The sequence below is a fragment of the Gallus gallus genome, chromosome 15 (genome assembly GCF_016699485.2).
Source record: "Gallus gallus isolate bGalGal1 chromosome 15, bGalGal1.mat.broiler.GRCg7b, whole genome shotgun sequence".
Classification (NCBI taxonomy): Eukaryota; Metazoa; Chordata; class Aves; order Galliformes; family Phasianidae; genus Gallus; species Gallus gallus.
The window spans coordinates 782,243-801,996 of record NC_052546.1 but is presented as its reverse complement, the minus strand read 5'-3'; the positions used below and the strand labels follow the sequence as shown (position 1 = coordinate 801,996).

General features: G+C 52.7%; 1 protein-coding gene and 1 non-coding gene across 4 annotated transcripts in view; both read right to left on the bottom strand.

Annotated features, from left to right (window-relative positions):
• Positions 1 to 350: 350 nt before the first annotated feature.
• SEPTIN5 (septin 5) overlaps positions 351 to 19,754 on the bottom strand; it is a 37,280-nt gene continuing 17,876 nt past the window's right edge. The window contains exons 1-11 of one of the 3 annotated variants that reach the window (NM_001396315.1): positions 12,904 to 13,180; positions 9,587 to 9,683; positions 9,133 to 9,219; positions 8,933 to 9,056; positions 8,647 to 8,781; positions 7,863 to 7,980; positions 7,437 to 7,538; positions 6,847 to 6,943; positions 5,637 to 5,772; positions 4,168 to 4,270; positions 351 to 4,040 (exon numbers count right to left, since the gene is read on the bottom strand). In NM_001396315.1, the coding sequence (NP_001383244.1) occupies positions 3,984 to 4,040; positions 4,168 to 4,270; positions 5,637 to 5,772; positions 6,847 to 6,943; positions 7,437 to 7,538; positions 7,863 to 7,980; positions 8,647 to 8,781; positions 8,933 to 9,056; positions 9,133 to 9,219; positions 9,587 to 9,683; positions 12,904 to 12,993 (1,146 nt within the window). In that variant the 5' untranslated portion in view covers positions 12,994 to 13,180 and the 3' untranslated portion in view covers positions 351 to 3,983. Of the gene's footprint in view, positions 4,041 to 4,167; positions 4,271 to 5,636; positions 5,773 to 6,846; positions 6,944 to 7,436; positions 7,539 to 7,862; positions 7,981 to 8,646; positions 8,782 to 8,932; positions 9,057 to 9,132; positions 9,220 to 9,586; positions 9,684 to 12,903; positions 13,181 to 19,754 lie in introns of those variants that run through there. The other 2 variants (NM_001030654.3, NM_001396314.1) reach the window with 2 other exon arrangements.
• MIR1729 (microRNA 1729) lies at positions 17,747 to 17,817 on the bottom strand. Its single transcript, NR_035227.1, has one exon. It is a non-coding gene; the product is annotated as a microRNA 1729 (primary transcript).

The following is a 19,754-nucleotide window of genomic DNA, read 5'->3' as shown; positions in this document are numbered from 1 at the left end:
CTTCCTTCCTTGTCAATCCCTTCTGAAGAGCTCATAGCCATCCATCACAGCACTCTGCTCGTGGGAGTGGTCCCACCACGTTTCAGTAATACCAACTAGGTCATAGTTAGCCTGACGCACAATTGCTGCCAGCTCCTCCTGCTTGTTGCCCACGCTGTGTGCATTGGTGTAGATGCACTTCAGGATCAGCTTGTCTAGCCTCTGACATAAGCACAGTCCAGAAATCATGTGCCTGCCTGGAGCCTGCTCCGATGGAACTGAATAAAAGGACAAGCAGTCCTTTTGTCCTGTCCTGTCCATAATGTATCACCGATGCTGCTGAAGAAGACTGAAAATCAAACAGAAATAGGTTGGTTTTCTGAATGTATTTATTTCACTGATCAATTCAGGTAGTAAACATTATTAATAATAACAATAATCATTTAATAAAATGGATATGTTTTAAAAGGTTTCCTTTTCTTTCCACAATGACAAAATGTTCAAACAGAAATTTACAAAAAATATAATAACCTAACACAACAGACAGGAAACAAAGAGCTTAGGAGTGGAGTGAAGGGTGAGGAAGTCACATGGTAGAAGCAAGGCAGTGTTACAGCAAGCACGGCTGGGTTTGTGAGAAGGAGTAGGGAATGCCATTGCACAGCACAAGAAGTGAGAGCCCCTCCCTCTCTAGTGGGAGGCATGCGGGAAGGCAGCAGGAAGGCAGCAGGATGGACCGCACAGGCAGGACGAGCACAGCAGCAGCACACAAGGAGTTCATGCCATGGCTCCCTCCCCAGTCAGACAGAAGGGCTAAGATGGTGTTTACCAACCAGCCCAGCTGCAGCCCAGGACAGACAGCTCTGCTGAGCAGGATGCAGCCCCTGCTGTGTTTAGCTTGGCAGGGCAAAGCTTGGCAGAGGCATGGGAATGTACCTGGGGGTAGAGAGGTCACATGTGAGACTATGGAGGCTGTATGCAAGGGGAGGTGTTAGATTGCCTTCCTATCCACACTTCTCACTGCCAAAATCAAATGACTGAGCTGCACTTGTTCTGGTGTATCTTCGCAGCTTATTGTGCAGCTCAGTGCAACAGTACCAAGCAGTCTTCCTTTAATAAATGGGTGTCACCTTCTAAGCCAGTCCAGATCCCTGATGCCCTCCAAAATTAGTCTAAACCACTTCCAGGCAGCCCCCCAACTCTGATGCTCTAGGCAAGGAACCTTCTATATGGGACATGGATTTCAGTACCTCCGTCCCTCTGTAGAAGCTGTGTCTGTAGTGCCTCACTCCTAAGCGTTTTGAATAAGAGCAGCTCAAACCATCTTTGCCAGCTTGTAGCTGAAGAGTTCAGCACTGCAGAGAACAGAGCTGACGCCATCAATAGGAGCCACGTGCACTGAGCTGATGGGAGACTTCCCTCATTCAGAGGGACAAGGCAGATGCACACTCAGGCAATCCTGCCTGCCTGTGACCAGAGTACCCTGTGCTCTCACCAGCACACAGCCCAGGATAAAAAATTTCATCCCTATGATGTGCATGCTAAAGAGTGAAGGTCTGGGGTTTTGTTGTTGTTGATTTTTCCCCTGGGAATTAATCTATTTTAAAGAGGACTATCCCTAGCTGAACAGGGCTCATATGTAACAGAACATCCTCCTAACAGACAAGACTCGTGGAAAAAGAGAAGGGACAGGTACTTCCAGTTACACTAGCATGGATAAAGTTGAGAACTCAGCATTCCCCCAGATTCCAGCAGCTGCAAACCAACCCCATAAAACCTGTAGAAAGGTCCTACCTCAGACTACTCCACTGCTCAGGCAAACATGCTGCAGGATAAAGGCTGTATTTCTTCCTTAAGCACCTGCTCCTGGGCATGTTACTGAAAACAAGCTGAACCCATTCCCTCTCCTAGGCTGGCATTTCCACTGTCACTTATGAGCTGGACACAGAGGAGAAGGAAAGTAAAAAACACTGAGCCAGAAGAGCTGCCTGCACTCCTGTCCTGCTGAGCTTATCCCCACCTCCTGCCCCCCAAGGCAGTAGAAGCCTGCTTAGAAGAGACTTGCCTTGGACACTGCTCTTGCTCAGCTTGCATGTTTCTGCCAGTGGGCTTCCACTCCTGCTTTGTCCTTCCACAGTGTCAGGATCTCTCTCCTGCCCCTACAGCCCATGCTCTGGTTGGGCAGAGGCTCTGTACAGGGAATAACTGGAACCCGTCTCTGCACCTCCTGGAAAAGCCCTGATCAGAGCTCTAAAGTCCAACAGGAAGAATCAGAGAAACGCAGCACCAAGAAACAGAATTTAGGGTTTGGGTATTCCTGGCCAATATTGTGCTTTGTGCACAGGGAGATCTACTGTGAAGAGCCAGAGATGTGGGAACTGACACAAAGGGAGAAAGGGAACAGAGAAATTGAGCTGGCAGCCAAAGGAGCAGAAGGGCCCATCCCATGGCAGCACTCCCTGGACTGGAGGTAAGAGCCAAATGCCTCTCCCTCCAGCAGCCCCTGATTCCCTGCGAGTGCAGCAGTGTTGCTGGTCAGTCCTGTCCTGTTAGGCACATCACACTCCAGAGCTCTCCTCTGTCTGTGCTAAGAGTTAAAAATACTGCAGGAAACAAAAATAGTACAGAAGCTGCTGCCCAAAGAACGCTCTTATCTCTGCCCAGCAGATCCATCGCTTTTCCCAGCACTGAGACAGGAAGAGCCGGGGAGAGGGAGAAAGGTTGTGTCCCAGGGGAAGGGAAGTGCCAAGTCTGCTGGGCTGCACTCAGCTGTGTGACATTCCTGTCACCTGCCACACTGACCTACACAGCCCCCCTGCCACCTCCTGCTCTCTGCAGCAGCCTGGCTGGTCAGGCAGCTTGTAAGATCTCTGGTACAGGCATTAGAAACTGCCCCTTTCCCCAGGAGAAGCTCAGACAGAAATGTAGGCTGTTACCGGGTTTTCAGATCTGAGTGTTTCTCTCCAAAGCAGGCCCAGCCAGGAACTGCAGCTGCTGCGGTGCTCCTCAGTGCAGGCACTGGAGATTGAACAGCTGGACAACCAGAGCCACGCCAGGAGATACCCTTACCCAGGCTCTGCAGGGCCCTGCGCTTCCAGCTGTGGTGCTCCTGCCAACCCCTCCAGCCTGCCATGGGCTGAGAGCACGGCCAGCAGGCTGGGGAGGTGTTCGCTCCCATCATCTCTCCTCCTCACAGGCAGTCCTCAACAACTCATGCTCTCTGCCAGAAAGACACAACTGAAGGCAGTGGAAGCTGTTTCTTTTCACAAATCTTGAGAGACTCGGTTCCCTGCCACTCAGTGCAAAGATCTGGAGTTTCTTAGTAGGAATAACAAACCTAATCAACTAATTGGAAAAAAGCCAAACCAAATAACCTGGGCAGACAACCAGCAGGACCCCTGAGCAGGTCAGTGCACACAAAACTCCCCAGCCCTGCACTCCAGGCAGCACAGCTTGAACTCCCAGGAGGGAATTGCTGCCTTGACAACACCTGTGCTGGCCCCAGACAAGGGGAGCAGGGGAGGGGGCACAGCACCTCAGTCAGGAGTAAACATTTACGTGCATTGACACAGATATTCTTCAAGTTCATATGCCAGAGAAACCAGGACTTTAAATAGCAGAGCATTCCTGAACAAGAAATTAGCACATGGGAAAGGGAAATCTGTTTCTTTTTTTTCTTTCTTTCTTTTTTTAGGATGCCTTGGAGACTCCCTAGGCTATTTTCCCTTAAAAAAAATAAAATTTAAAAAAAGAGGAAAAAAAAAGAAAGCAGAGAATAATTATTAAAAAAAGAAATACACATCAGTAAACAGTTACATGAACAGCCTTCTCCACAAACCAGCTGACTGCAAAGCCAGCATTGCTGCTAATAAATTAGAGGATGCAAGTGCAGCTCTTGCCCACAAGTCTCTATACAATGGGAAACCTCTTTTCAAACATCCACAGCTCCTGGCAGGCCTCAGATGGTCGCTGGGGGTTCCCTTTGCCCTCCAAGTACCTGCATCTCACTGATCCTGCATCTGCTGCTGCATCTTCTGCAGCATCTCTTGCATTCGCCGCAGCTGCAGGAGACAGAGAAAAGATGATCAACCAGGAGCCCATGATGGTGGGAGGCAGGAGTGGGAAGCCCCAGTGGAGAAACACATTAGATTCCAGCACTAAGAAGGCCCAGGCAGAAATGGTTCTCACCTCCTCATCCTTCATCTTGATCAGTTTCTCCGTCTCAGTGTCTGGTGTTGGGAGAGGCAGGATAGGAATGGGGCTTTCTATCCTGTTGTCCTGAGTCAGCTTGCTAGAGACAGAGAAGGACAAAATGCAGTCAGTTGTGGCTCAGGCTGGCTGGCTTTGGTGTCAGCACCTGCTGGCTGTCACTCCCGAAGGCAGACGTGGCAGCACGCAGCCAACCACGCACAGAGCGTGTGGAGCAACCCAGCAAAGATGCGTAGGATGCATTCAGGTGCAACACAGAGCACAGCCAACAAAAGGTCTCAAAGTAGAAGTTCGTGGGTAACTACCAGAGAAAACTCAGTCTGGGCTAACACTGATGAAAAACACATACATGGGGGAAAAAAGGAAGATGACTTCCAGCTGGGAATTCAAATTAGCACTTTCGGGCTTTCACCACTTGGAGTCACTGTTTGCTCCTTACTGAACCAATTCCAGCTCTGGAATTTGGTACATCCCCCTCCTAAGTTTCTCTTAAGAAACCTATCCCACTGACAAGAATGGCCACAGTGTTTTTCCAGGACTTTGCTGGTGAGGGACGGACCCCTGCGTGAGAAATAGCATCAACATTTCAAGCGTCTCTTTAGCTAAGCTACTGCTTTTTCGTCACTCTGTTCTTTTAACAGATACACTGCCTGTCAAAATAGCAACTGTGATGCTTCTCACGGACCTCTAGCATTTCAGATACTTATTTTGGGACTCCATATTATCACTGTTGAAAAAGACAGGCTCCTCTGTGATGCAGAAGCACATGGACACACTGTGTGGGAGCAGAACACGCCAAGCTGCACATCTGCACACACACTGGGCTGCTCCCTGCAGAGGTGCAGCTACTCCCACTCTGCCATGCAGTAGCACAGAATCACCCAGCCACTTCAGCAAGTGAAAGGAATGAGTTACAACAGAGGAACCCAAATCCACTTAAAACTTGTCACCAATATTTCAGTCTTCCTAATGAAAAGCCCATGAGTGTTTTCTGATCTCCGTGATTAAAATCAGAGAGAATCAAATGCGAAGCAAGTCAAAAGCAGAGAAATCTCTGGAGATGTGTAAGGCACTTGCTAATTGCTTGGGCTCTGTTGTCTGAGAAACGGCAGCATCCCAAGGGTCACGCTGTCTTTTGGATGGAACCACAGTAAGAAAATACCTTCCTCTTTGGCAGTGCACACAGCTATCATCTCCACCAGGGAGACAGCTTAGCCCACGTTTCATTAGGCTGGATGTATTTCAGCCAGTGACAGGAACAGCTCTTCTAAAGAGCTTTTTTCTCCAGCCTCAACCCTCAGCAACATCCCCACTGTGGACTCCGGCTGTGGGAGACAAGCTTGGATTTGCTATTTTACTTTCCAGTGCCATTTCCCATACAAGCCCTGAGAGTAGCCCCAGCTCCACAGAGAGCAAGATAGCTCCTAAGCAAGGTGGTAGAAACCCACCTGGTCATTTGCTGGATGCACTGAGCTCGGTAGTTCTCATAGTGGACATCACAAGTGACATCCTTCAGGTCATGCATGTGTGTCCGGATCAGCATATTCCGCAGCTTCACAAAGTCGCAGTGTGCCTGATTTTCCACTACAGAAGCAAGAACAGGTGAGCACCTGGACGTCACACCTCACCAGCTGCATTCAGGGAGTCCCTTCTCACCTCCCAGAACCCATGCCTGAAATAAAATTCACCCAGGACCCTTTCCCCATCTTGCCCCCCTCTTCCTGTGCCAAAGACTCTCCCCCTAGCCTTGGCACAGGCCTCAGTGATGCTCTATGCTTGTCAGCCTTGAGGCCAGACTGCTGAGGTCATTGTGTTCCCAGGACTTTTTCTGGGTAAGAGGATTAATTAAACACATATAGCAGAGCCTTGAGAGAGGATGATGTCCCAGGTACATAGGATGTCAGTATTACAACCCCAGTGAGGGCAGCAACTGCTGGATACAAATTAGTCATTCTCTCAGAATTTCAGATTGATTGTAAGGACACTGTAGGCAGGGTGGTTTCCTGTAGGAAACTTGGATCAACCCCTGAGGAGCAAAGCTACAAGCTGGCAATAGTCTGGAGAGCTGAAAGACTGCTGTTTCCATGGATGGCCAGGCCCAAGAGAGAAGAACCAGTAACTGGGCATCCTAAGCAGCTGGCATCAACCCACAAGCAAACATATAGAATTTTGGGATTGAAAGTTGCAAGACCATAGAGCAATGTGCCAGCACAGGGGCATCAGCAATAGCAGCAAAAGCCATTCCAAGGTTATTAGGGACTTTATGAAATTTCTCGCTTTAGAAGAGGAGACAGTTAGAGACAGTTGCATCATGTGGCAGTACAGCCTCCAGTCCTCCCTCCAGGACTCGCTGCTACTTGAAAGGACCTACACACAGTGCTCCAGCCCCACAGCAGTGGCACCACAGCCAGGCTCCTCCCAGGACATGTGTTGTAACAATGCACCATAGCTTCACACGATGATTGCAGTGTGCTCAACACACCAGGCAGGTCACAATACCTCTCTACCTTACCTTGTACCCCCCCATGTGCCAGAAGCAGTAAAGTCAGTCAAGGCCATGCTGAAGTGAATTCCCCGCTGCAGTTTCTGCTGTACATGCCCACCTCTGTCCTTCCCATCCCTCTCTGCCCCATGCCAGCTTCCAGGCACTGTGCTTACCTTCCACAATGCCCCATGGGTACAGCCGACCACGGACTCGCTGGCCTTTAGCTTCCACCACTGTGTTGCTGCCAATGACAGCAAAAGGAGCACTCTCCTGGAAAGAGAGGTGATGCTGAGCTTGTGGCTGTCAGTGGATCCCTCCTCCAAGGGCCAAGCTCAGGCAGAGAGCAGGAGGAGGAAGGAAAAGCACAGTGACATCCATACATGCATGGGACACCGCAACACAATTACAGAGAAAAGCCTCAGGCACTGGGGTCTGCAGGTGGCTCGATTCCCAGCCTGACCTTCTCATGCCATACAACTCAGCCTTCTTCTTAAACATACACCCAGGGAACACCAGGGAAAGACTGACACCACCTTGTGGGACACCTGAAATCCCATGTCTTTATGTCACGCTTCATGGCACCAGCAAGGACATCAGCCCCCTTTTCCAGTCTGTCTACCATGTGAACCAATATAGGCTGCCTCAGGGTACCAGCATCACTGCACAGGACTTTGGCACACGAAGGACAGCTCTAAATCCTTCCAGAGCAACCAGCTTACCCAAGAGCCAGACTTCCCGGTCCCTCACTGAACTGGTTCCTTACCTTCAACTCTCTGTCTTGCTGCTTGAACTCCTCATCTTCATCAGAGTCGCACTCAGGAAACTGGTACACTTTAATGCCAAATTTGTCAATCTCTTCCCGGATCTGAGTCCATGCAAAACAAGAACAAAAGGATGCCCCACTGAACAATACAGAACTGATGGGTTTAATACCACGGATTTGCTGTTGCCTACAGATGGGGAATGGATTTGATGCTTCCTGTAGAGCTGGCCTCTCCAAAGACACCACTTCCCTCCTCACAGGTTTCACATAGCACTGCCGCAATTCGATCTCCAAATACTATACACAGACACACACCCACACACACAGACTTACACACTATTTATATCTACACATTTATTGTTCTCCTTCCTCAACACATCCCCACCACCACGTCAGGTATACCCCTGTGGTAGAAGAGCATCTCACCCTCTCTTTTAGCTTTCGAATCTCTGAGGGGATCAGGCAGTCAGCTTTGGCAATCAGGGGTACAATGTTAACCTTCTCATGAAGAGCCTTCATGAACTCAACATCCACGGGCCTCAGCCTGCAGCAGGGATGAGGAGGGACCAGGTTAGCAAGGACATAACGAGCAGCTCCACCTCTCCAGTCTCTTCCGCTTCACCCACCGCCCCCAAAAAGAAGGGACAAGGACAGTACTGCCACAAGAGTCTGGGGCAGCCCTCAGCTAGGGCTGCATTTTCAGGAAATCTGTCTCAGACTTCAGATGCTGAAACCTGTCATGCAGACAGAGGCTGAGTACTCCCCTTACAGACTAAATATTGCCCAGGTCACAACCCTGGCCTCCCACCAGCTGTCCTCTGTCGTAGGCAGCCAGCACGTCCCCTGCAGCTGTTCTGGACTAGGCTGGCACACAAGCCAGCAAGGCCTGGCAGGGATCGAAGACAACTTAAAACTCGTTCCTTCCTCAGTCAGGCTCAGGTAGGTAAGAAGATACAAGTCTGTCTGGCACTATTTCTCCGGATTTCAAAACCAGACTGCAGACCTGAGGGAGATCAGCTCTGCCTGCTTATGGGCAGCCTGTCCTGTCAGAGAGGAGGAAGGAGGCTATGCTCATCAAGGGGCTGCAGCTGGGTGGTTCTCCACCTGCACCAACAGCCAGACAGCAAATGACCAACTGAAGGGCAACCCAGGGGCACAAAGGTCTTCCCTCCAGCCTGAGTCATGCCCCATCCCTGGAGCAGGGTCTCACCCATGCCCGAAGGGCGAGATGAAGTAGAGGCAGCAATGCACTCGGTTGTCCTGGATGTTCTTTCGGTTCAGGCCGCTCTCATCACGGAAGTACTGCTCAAACTGCTGGTCGATGTAGTCAGTGATGGGCTTCCAGCTGAGAAGGACAACTCAATCAAAACCAAACCATGTGTGTAACAGCATGCTGTCCGTAAGGACTATGATGCATCATCCCACCCCCACTGCCAGAGCCCCTTTCAGTGAAGCATCCACAGAAAACAGATGTGGTTAAGTAGCAGCCTGCTCACCATTCAGTGTTATTAACAGCATCTCCAAAGCCTGGTGTGTCCACTATGGTCAACTTCAGCTTGACACCCTTCTCTTCAATGTCCACTGTGTGCTTGACAATCTCCACTGTCTGGTTGATTCTCTCTTTGAACAGCAACATGTGAGTTAAAGCCCTGCAATAATGGTGGGACCCCCCCCCCCCCCTTTGTCCCCAACTTACCCTCTGCATTGAGGAGCTTTCTGTCTTTGTATAGGTCTGTCAGGAACAGGCTATTCACGAGCGTGGATTTGCCCAGACCCGACTCTCCTAATTGACAAAGTGCAAAGGGAAGGAGGGAAAGGCAAGCAACATGACCCACTAATTGACTTACAAATAAAACTCTGAGCAAGGCTTTGAATCCTGAGCCAGAGGATGTGAGAGATATGAGCTGTCAGGAGCTGTTTATGGGCTTTACATGTTTCCAGCAGCGAGAGGACTTTTGCTGCAAGATGTCTCAATCCTTGTATAAATGTGCTCTTGCAGCTCCTCCATTCTCCCTTCTCTTCCTCTCTCTCCCTCAGTCCCCATCTGCCCCTACCTTCACCACCCAAACCAACCCCAGTGGGGGAGAAGCCACACTCAGTGCCCACTCTGTGCACCCACCGTGTGGCCCAGCCACCCCCACCAGCCTCACCTGCAACCATCAGGGTGAAGTCAAAACCCTTCTTCACAGATTTCCGGTGGACCTGGTTCGGCAGAGTGGCAAAGCCCACGTACTGCTTCTCATGGTCCTGCAGGGCAGAGGCGGACAGAAGCAGGTCAGGGTGTGCCATCACTCCTGCTTGAGCAACAGGGAGTTGGATTCAGAAGAGCTGAAAAGCCGCAGGACAGAGGTGGGTCCCTGCTGGAGCAGCGGTGCGAGGCGGTGCACGCACACCCTCAAGACTCAGGGAGCTCTCCCAGGTCACAGCCACTTCCCAGGGAAGCAGTGGAGTCACCATCCCTGGAGGCATTCAAGAACCATGGAGATGTGGCACCTAAGGACATGGTTTATTGGGCATGGTGGGGATGGGTTGTCAGTTGGACCTGATGATCCTAGAGGTCTTTTCCAACCTGAAAGCTTCCATGATTGTATGATTCATGCATCTCTCCCCACAGAGAGCTGTGCAGCCCACACTGGACCCTGATTAGCACCCCTGGGCTTGTGGAGTCCCGAGCTGTGGGCAGCCAAAGGCGTGGTGGTTTGGCTTCTGCTCGAACTGAGAGGAGCTTATCTTGCTGTGTCACGGCAACTCCTGGCTGAGTAAGAGGTAATCCTGAATAATCTCCAGTGTTATTTCTGAGGAGATGGAGGCTGAAAGAGCAGAGGAAGTGGGGTGATGCAAAATTATTGAGAACATTGGCAAGGTGCCTTTGGGGAGGGTATTGCCTATGGTATTACACACGGTATTGCCAGAGGATGACTTCTTGTCCTGAAGTCCCCGCTCCCTGACCATACAAAAGCTGCAGCCACCCCACAGACACAGTGTGCTCTGCACAAGGGCACTGAGGGCATACGAGGAGCAACACAGACCCTGGCAAACCCTTCCTTTCTTGCATAGTTTTGAAGCCAGGCCCACAGCCCAGAAAAGCCAGAAGGAGTGGAGCAAATGAACTTAAGAGAACTAGGGACAAATAGAGAGTGCTCAAAGCTGCTGACAGGTAACAGCCCAACCTCCCAGTGCAAGGATCAGCAGTGCTCAGTGGCACAAACACACCGCCTGCTTTCCCCTTATGCCTCTCACATGGCCAAGCTCTAGTTTGGGCACAGGGAATGGACCTGTGCTGATTTCTAACAGCCTTTGGAAAGAAAACTGCCTGTTCTGTCCAGAGACTTTACACGTGAAGCGGCACTGAGCACAGACCAATAAAGCCACGGCAGAGGCTTGGGGTGTTTGCTGTTCTTTTCTTTGTGTTTTCAACTAGATGACTAAAGGCTGACAGCAGAGATCCCTGGTGCAACCCTGCTTACTTCAGCCAGGTGTAACTGGCTGAACCTGATCTCTTGTTTCTGTTCAGCCCAACCAAGAAAGTGTGGATTTACTGTACTGCTGGCACTTCCCCATAGCTGAGTAGAATCAGGATGCTTCATGAGAAATGCAAATCCCAGCTGGCTCAGGATGCTGCCCTTTTCCCGTGGCTCAGGTGGCCATTTCCCCTGCAATAAGGCAGGACAGCGCTGAGCACATGGTCAAGTGGAGAGATTCCCTCCCATGGCGGGAGGTAGCTGGAGCTGCAGGGGAAAATCCATCCCCAGCTCTGCCTTCCCTGCCCAACCAATAACCATCACATGCACAAAGCAAAGGGTGAGAAATGCAGGAGAAACAGTGCTGAGGGGTCAACTCCTTTAACAGCCCTTCACTGGGGAAGAACACCTCAGCCCCTGCACCACAGCCAGCGCATCCCACGGCTCACACATCTCAGCTTTGAGACACACAGTGCATGCTCCCATCCCGGCCACTGAAAGGCATCTCAGCGTGCCAAAATCAATGTGACACATAAAGAGCCACAGTAACCTCCTGAGCCCAGTGACTGCCATGCTCAAAGCTCCACATTGCTCAGCATCTTTGTTAGTACACAACATGGATGCTGTCTGCAGAACCACCATGTGCAGGATGGAAAGCACCGATGGAAGCAGAGGGAGGGCTGGTGGAAGAATGGAGGGGGCCTTCCAGGTTGCTGGCTTTCTGGGTAGGGCCAGCAGCGCTCTGGTGTGTGGGACTGTGCTGCCAGCACCCCTCCTTGTGCTGCCTTTGTCCCATGCCTGGGGACAGACACACCCCATGCACTGCAGCAGAGCCCACCAAAAGATACAGCTGACCTCTGGAACCTTGCTGTAAACAGAAACTCCCCAGGCCATACAAAACACATCTGCACCCTCTTTCAGCACATCGCAACAGCACACGGCACCCCTGCATCCTCCACCACCCATGCAGGTGCTGAGCTCCTGGCAGGCCATGCTCTCCCTGTCAGTTCAAGCCAAGGAACCAGCAGGTTTGAGCCCTGATCCTGCCTGGGACAGAGATCCCCATTACCGAGGTATTTGCTGTCCTTACAGCCATTGAGAGTGGCCGGTATGCAGGGAGGTCTCCATCACTCCTAAGTCTTTCCTCATCTCCTTTATGGCTGTGCTATTCAGAGCAAGCAGACATCGCACAATTTACCATTTATCCCGGAGATAAATGAGGCCTGCTGAGCGCATCCCGAAGAGCTAAAATTAAACACCACAGGACACAGACAATTTGAAGAACGGCCCCCACTCCATTTCTGGAGCTAAGCCTGGAGATGAGGAAGGCTGTGCTGGGATCCTGATGACGCCCCCGGCCCAGCCAGGCCCTGAACGCCCTGCTCAGTTCACAGCGCCGTGTCACCGCGCTGCGGGGCGGCACCTCCCGACTCAGGGACGGGGAGCAGAAGCTGCCCGGTTCCCCCCCAGCTGTCCTTTCTCCGGCCTCGCACGGCCACCACGTCCGCATCTGCACACACAGCACGGCCCTTCGCTTCCTTTCATTGCCAGAAGGCCGATAAATTCACAGCCCCGCCAGCCCTGGGACGCGCCCCGCCGTACGTCTGCCTCCTCCGGCCTGCTGCTGCGTACGGAAGGTCAGCAGAGCCGCTCGCCCACCAGCGCTCGCTGCAGGAAATGGGCTTGCAAAGCGCAGCCCGAACGCAGCCGCGCAGACCAGGCTGCTGTGGGCACCGCTCGCGCCCCGAGCCGCCCAGGCACGCGCACGCCATTCCGAGGAGGGAATCGCCGCACGAAATAACGGCACGGAAACATGGCATCCCCAGCCGCCCCCCCGCCCTGCTCTCGGGCTCTCCTCTCCCCTCCCTCCGCTGCCCCCGGCCATCTCCTCCTCACCGCCCTCCTTCCGCTCCTTCCTTGCTCACAGGGCTCCTCTCGCACGGCAGCCGGCTGCTCGGGCACCACGCTCCCCCCGCCCGCGTGCCGCTATAAATACATCGCCGTACCTTCAGCTTGGCCGGGTGGCTTCGCTGTGCCTGCGTCCGCGGGGAAAGCAGCCTCTCCACTAACCGCTCCTGGATAACGAGCGAATCCATAACCGCGGCTGGCGGCACAGGCAGCCGCTGCGGGCCAAGAAAAAAAACACCCAACCCATGCGTTCCCTCCCAGCCTTCGCTAAAGCCATGCGGCAGCCCCCCGCCCACGGCCGCACACACGCGCAGGGCGGCTCGGCGCGGCAAGGAGAGGAGCGGCGATGCGTGCGGGCTCCCACGGCAGCGCCCCGGGATCTCCCGCCCCCCTGCGGGGCCGGCACTGCACGCACCGCCCGCCGTCGCTCCGTCCGCGTCCCGCAGTTCCGCGCACCGCGGCCGCCTCCCCCTCTCCCGGCTCCGCTCCCCGCGGCACATGGGCTCATCCGGCCGGAGCGGCCCTCCGATGTCCCGACGCGGCCCGGACTGAGGTTCGCCGCACGGAAACCCGCTCTTTGCTGCTTCTGGCCGTGTGTGCAGAAGTGCGGGGGCTTCGAGTGACCCCCTCGATATCAAGAACACCCGTGCATTTGGTAAGCACGTGGATCCAGCAACGGCTCGGCACAGAAAAATCACGTAACCTTCAAGTCTGGGATTGGAACCTGCAGTATCAGATCTGCAATTCGGCTTTTCTGTGCAGCCATGGAAGCTGCAAATGAACTTATCTGAAGCAAACAAAAGCGTATAACCTCATATAACAACATATAACAACTCCAGGAACCGGGCAGTCAATCTGCTGGCACATAGAATAAAGCCACACAAGCCGGCAGTGCTGGATGAACCTGAAGCTGGACACACGGGTTTCTGAGCTTCTGCCCACGAGCACGGAGGGATGAAGGCTCTGCACTACACCACTGCCCATCTCCTACCCGCATCCTCTGCTGCCTCACTGACAGCCACAGCCTTCTGGCAGCCACTGCCCAGGGCACGGCATCTGCCAGGCTGCAAACTGGGGCTGCAAACCAGCCCCCCTCCCCCCCCATGCAGCTGTCACAACATTCTACCACTAAGTACTGAGATACCTGGGAGCTGCTGCAAGAGCAGGAAGGTCTCAGAACCTGGGCTTCTGCAATACCATTTTACAGGGAGGGGGGAAAAAACGGAGAGCAAAGAAAATGGAGAAAGAAGAACAGTGTTTTACCTCCACTGCTTCTCTGCAAGCTGAGGAAAGGTGACCTCAGAAGTTGCAAGTAAAAGGTCCTAAAGGCTGGGAAATGCAAGACAAAAACATGCCAAACATCAAAGTACACCATCAGCATCCTTAAATTCCACTTGCTGGGTTTTGTTCCCAGTCATTTCTGAGTGTAACACTACTCAGGAAGCCTGGATGGAGATCTGTGTGAGGCAAAAGTTGCCACTTCTCAGAGCAGGCATCTCTGATCCACCTCGCACAACAGCTCTTCCCTGCTTTGCAGTGGTGATGTTTTTAGGGAGCAGGTAACGCTTACAGCAAGCAGCTGCTGTACTGCTCCCAGCTCAGCAGTAGGTCAGGCCATGTCATGACGCCTTTTTTCCCCTCTCAGATTCCCAATATCTGATCCTGCTGTCCTGCCTGGAGCACTCCACCACCACCGTGGCCTGCAGCTCATGCACGGCTGAGGAGTAGCAGAGATTCCATGCTCTCCAGGCAGGAGGAGCAACGGCTCAGGGACAGCACAGTCACATCCAAACTCACTTGTGACAACACGGAGGTGTCACATGGCTTTGTACACTGTAAACCACAATAGCTGCAACCAAACTCTTTCCAACCTCTGTGAGTTCTCACGCCTTGAAACAGGCTTTCCTGAAGGCCACAGGCCACACGGCCACCAACCACAGGCATCTGTCTGCCTGGGCACAGGGAGAATGCTGCGTCCTTGTGAGCCCACCGCACCCAGCAGGAGCATTCTTCTGTGGTGGGATCATGGATGAAGTCAACATTGGTTTGGTTGAGACAAAACCACACGGCCCCAGGAACCATGCTGACAGTGCAGACAGGAACAAGGAGCCGCTGTCTCCCACAGCACACACAGCTCTCAGGACTGACAGCCAGGGAGGAATTCCAGCCAGGATGCCAGGCCTGGGAATGCAGAAAGCACACTGGGAAAAGAAACCCAGAAGGGTAGCTCTTGGCTACTGAGGGCCTTTAAAATGCTCAAGGAGGGCTGTCTGGTCTGACTCAGCCTCCTCCACCTTTCCGAGAGATGAAGAGCCAAGAAAAAAACACATTTGTATCACACTGATGTGCTGCGGGGCACACCCACAGCCACAGGCTCAGGACGGTCCATGTGCAAACCTCCCAAAGACAGCCAAGCCAAGCCTTGATTTGCCCCTTCTGATTATGCCTACCTCCCCACACAGGCAGAGCTCAGCAGGGAATCTACAGCAAAGCCAAGTGCTTTTCTCCTTTGGCTCCCAGAAGCCAGCTTGGCAACCACACCTGAGAGCCCCTCTGGGCAGGGGACGCAGCGCGAGGGAAGAGCTGTAGCTGGGCACCAGCAGCAGTGTCCTACATTCTCCTTTGTTACAGGGGATTTCTAGCCTGCAGGGCTGCAGATGGGCCCTGAGAAGAGGAGGGAAAATACATTACTTCATAGCATTAGATGTCAACTCACAGAAGGCAAAATTCACCACCGGGCAGCATAGAAAAGCTCTTGGAGAGCAGCACGTCAGCAGGAACAAAGAACCAGGAGCTGTGCTCCGCCAGCAGCACTGAGCCATGGCTGACGCAGGGCTGTGCTGTCACACCACGGCAGGGCTGGGAGCGGAACGGCCGCTGCAGGAAAACACGCAGCACTCAGCCCAGAGGAGGCAATGGCAGGGATGGGCGGCACGCAGCGCAGCGCTGTGGGTGCAGGCGGCTGTGAACGTGATGGGCGAGGAGCAGAACCAATATATGATGATGGGCGAGGAGAGGACAGCACAGATCAGATCTGGGGCAGGGAGAGGAAATTCTGTCCTTGGCTAAATATATATACCGTGCTGGCCGGGCTCCAGCCACAGAGCCCTGCACTCTGGGCAGGGAGGCTTTTCCAGTGAGGTGGTCTCAGGACTGCTGTGCTCAGGCTCTGCTCTCAGTGAGCAGCCACGATCACATCAGGGAACAGATATCTTCACTATGAAGCCTGCACAGAGGACTGGTGAAGCTCTGTGTATCCACACCTCCGCAAGTTCAGCACAGTCACATCATGACATTTATGGTTCTTCCTTTGAAGCAAAGCTATTTGCAGAATTCCCCACAGAAGGGAAATTCAGTTCCTGGCTGCCTTCTACCAGGACAGGACAGGCAGTTCAGAGAAGCTGTCTGTTCATGGCAGGAAGACGCTCCCCACTCCGATCACTGCGATGGAGGCAGAAGAACCGCAGGTGCCACCCCTGCAGGCAGGGCTGGGTCCAGCTGTGGTCCTGCTGCCTCCTGTCGTACCTCTGTCCCACTGTGCAGAAAGTCAGTGCTGGCTGTGGGCAGGTAAATCTCACAGGGGCCGCAAGGTTCGGACTGCTGCTCTATCACCCGCACAGCGGCACACTCACCCTCAGGCTCCTGCTCACCTGACCCAACAGAAAATGCCTTGCTGACCTAACCTCTGATGATTAAACCTTGAACCTGCAAGCAAAGCTCTAGGTATGTGGTCACTGGGAGCATCAGAGCCCTGACACTCTGGCATGGCTACGTCATTCTGTGCTGAGGAAAAGGTGGGCCAGCATTGCAAAATTCCCAACACATGGGCTTAACTTCCTGCACACAGTGCTGTGAGTACAATCAGCACAGCAACCAAATCTCCCTTCTTTTGCTAACCTCTCAGGTCAAACTTCACTTTTCACTCAAGGATCACAGCTGTTTTTTCCACATAATTCCTCCAGAAATCTATCAAATTGCATTTTAAAGGTATTTGTGTTCCTGTTTCCACCAGAATTGCCCCATGCTTCCCAGGAGGCACCGCATTCCCTAAATACCTCCACTTCCAACTCTGAAACAAGACCACGGTCCAACAATTCCCACTTATTTAAGACTTCTGAATCCCTCTGGAGCAGGTTCACAGCTTTTGTCACACCCAGCACCTCAGATCACCATTCAGGATCATCTGAAATACAACTAATTGGACAGAGGTGGAGAAGGAGCAGCCACTTGCAGGCAGAGCTCCCTGCTGCTGTACACATTCCTGGCAAGAAGTCAGCCTGCAGAGAGTGGGCCCCATGGAGGCTGCCTGGGGTCACCACCAGCAGCTACCCCCACCAGGGCCAGCTTGGTATCAATGTTTGGATCAGGCTTGCAATTCTGCCTCATGTAGGGTCACAGGCACCAGCACCTTCCATTGCAAACACACTGAAGGCCTTAGCGAAGGATGGGGATGACAAATTTGGCCCATTCAGACAGGCGGAGGAATGAGGCCGCACAGAAGGGCTGCAGCACTCCCTCAGCACTGCTGCTGTTTTTCTTCCCTTCTGCTTCCACCAAATCTGCTGCATGAATCAGGCTTACATAGATTCCCTCCCTCTCATCTGAAAGCCACAGCTGGGAAAAGCAGAGGCAGTGCCGGGCCCAGCTTGCCCCAGGGCAACCGGAGCAGGAACACTTGGGAGAAAAACAGGTACATCTCGTCCCATGGCCTACGAATGGCTGGGCTGGGATCCCTCTGGAGAGAGAGAGAATGGAAACTAGTGGTGACATCTCAGAAATGGAAGGGGACTGCTTCTCCAGCTGTCAAGTTCTCCATCCAAATGCCAAAAGCATCAGCAGTTTTGAAAGCTCGTGATGCACATTTACATGCACGAACAGCAAAAATTTCAGGACAGGATCCTACAGAAGGTCCACTTCAGAGTTACAGGTAGTGGTCCCAATCCTGCTATCCTTACTCACCGAGTAGTCCCACTGAAATAGATACGACTACTCATGTGAGTAAGGGATGCAGGATCAGGCCTGTCTACCAGAGAGGCTGAATCCTGACCAGAGAGGACATCACGGCCTCCAAACATCATGAGATACTCACCAGGAGGGCTGGTCTGAGGGCATGGCTGGGGAAGGCAGTATGAGCACACTGAGCAGGGGCCTTGCAGAGCAAGCAGTGTGCAAATCAAAAGGACTCAGGCAGGGATGCTCCCGGTTTATCCACAGTACACCCATCTCACAGATGCTCCCAGCTCTGCAAGGAGGTGTTTTAATCATGCTGACCTCCCAGAAGGCTCCCAAAATAATACTGGGAGAAGACAAGCCAACTGCCTTGGGACAGTTCCCAACTGGGTCTCCCAGCTACAATTAACGTAACTTTAGGAGTAGCTGATGCTCACAAGAGAGGAGAATGAGCCCACTCTTAGCTCACCAAATCATTTTTAATTCCATTATTTAAGGGGAAAAAAAAGGCAGTGCTCAAAAGTAAACTTCAGTCTTTGGAGGCATCCAGCAAGAAGAATGCCAGCCCCAGGCCCTGAGAGCCGTAACCCTCCAAGCAGAGGTCTCCTGCAGCCTTCAGACCCCCAGGCTCTCCCACCCTCCTTCTGTTGACCCACGTGGTCTCACCTGGCTCCCCACAACCCCAGATGGGACTCCCAGCACCCCCTGACCAGCCTGCACAAACTTCAGCCTGCTGGGATGGGCCCTGCCTCAGGGTAACGTCTGTCTTCACAGATGGATAATTAGATTCCCTTTCCATTTCCTTTTCCTCCTGATGGTTTCTCTGCCTGGCAATTCCCCCGCAGCCCTGCACAATCCAGCAGCATTAGTCAGAGGGAAATTCTGCTCCCTTTCTCCCCTGGTTGTTTCTCTTAGTTCAATATAAACAGCAGAGCGAACTGCGCAACAGTTTGAGTATTTCACTGCAGAAGCATTTGTCCTTTCCAGCCTGGCAAACACAGCCTTCCTCCCACACCTGCACCCTGCTCCTTCTCCCTGAGTGACACAGGAAATGAGCACAATTAAAATAAATGTGATGGTGTTGGCAATCGGGAGCAATAAGCTGATCAGCAGGAAGACACAATCAGCGACGCTACGGCTGCAGCACAGCGCAGTTTATGAGCAGCAGCACAAAACATTCAGCGGGGCAGGGCTGGGAGAAGCACATCTGTCTGTCAGCAGGGGGTGAGGTGCTCTCAGAGAACCATCATTGCACATTTCTCCTGCAGGAAACAAAAGCCCAGGAAGAGAGAGAGCAGCCGTGAAGTATGGGTAACCCAACACAGGGCTCTCTTTCAGAGCTCCCTGATGAAGCACACACATGTAGCACCCAGACGCCCTGAGCGTTCAGGATGTCAGTCCTTTGGCCCTGCCATCAAGCAGCTGTTCTCTGGGAAGCAGCATTGGTCCCAGAGGCCCTGATGTTTGCTGTGCAGCCCCAGGGCCTGCAGAGACGCACAGGATGCATCTCCATCTGACAGAAGACAATGGAGAGCTGCCCTGCTGCGATTTACTGTTCCCCACCGATTCCCCTTCACCAGCGATGTGCAGGCTGAGCTTTGCAGAGGTGATCTGTCAATTCTGGCCTCACACACTCTGCAGCACACTGTGTTCTCTATGGGCAATGTCCTGAGCCCACGCAGAGCCCTGCAGGTCTCACAGCCCACTGGTGCACACCACAGGGACTTCCAGCTGCTCCACATCATGCCTGGAAGCAGAAGATGCTGTCTAACACTTTCCCACCCCCTTCTCCCCCATCTCCTTGCTCCAGCAAACACTAAGCCTGGTTACACCTCTGCTGTACAAATTGCTGCTTGCCCTGCAGCCTGACCGGAGATTTACATTTTGTTAAATGCTGTGATGATGGGAGAAAACTTCAGGTCACTGAAAATGTAAATCAAACTGTGCTGTCTGTCAAAGGGAATTTAAACAATGTTTCTCTCAGCCTTAAAAGTAGCAG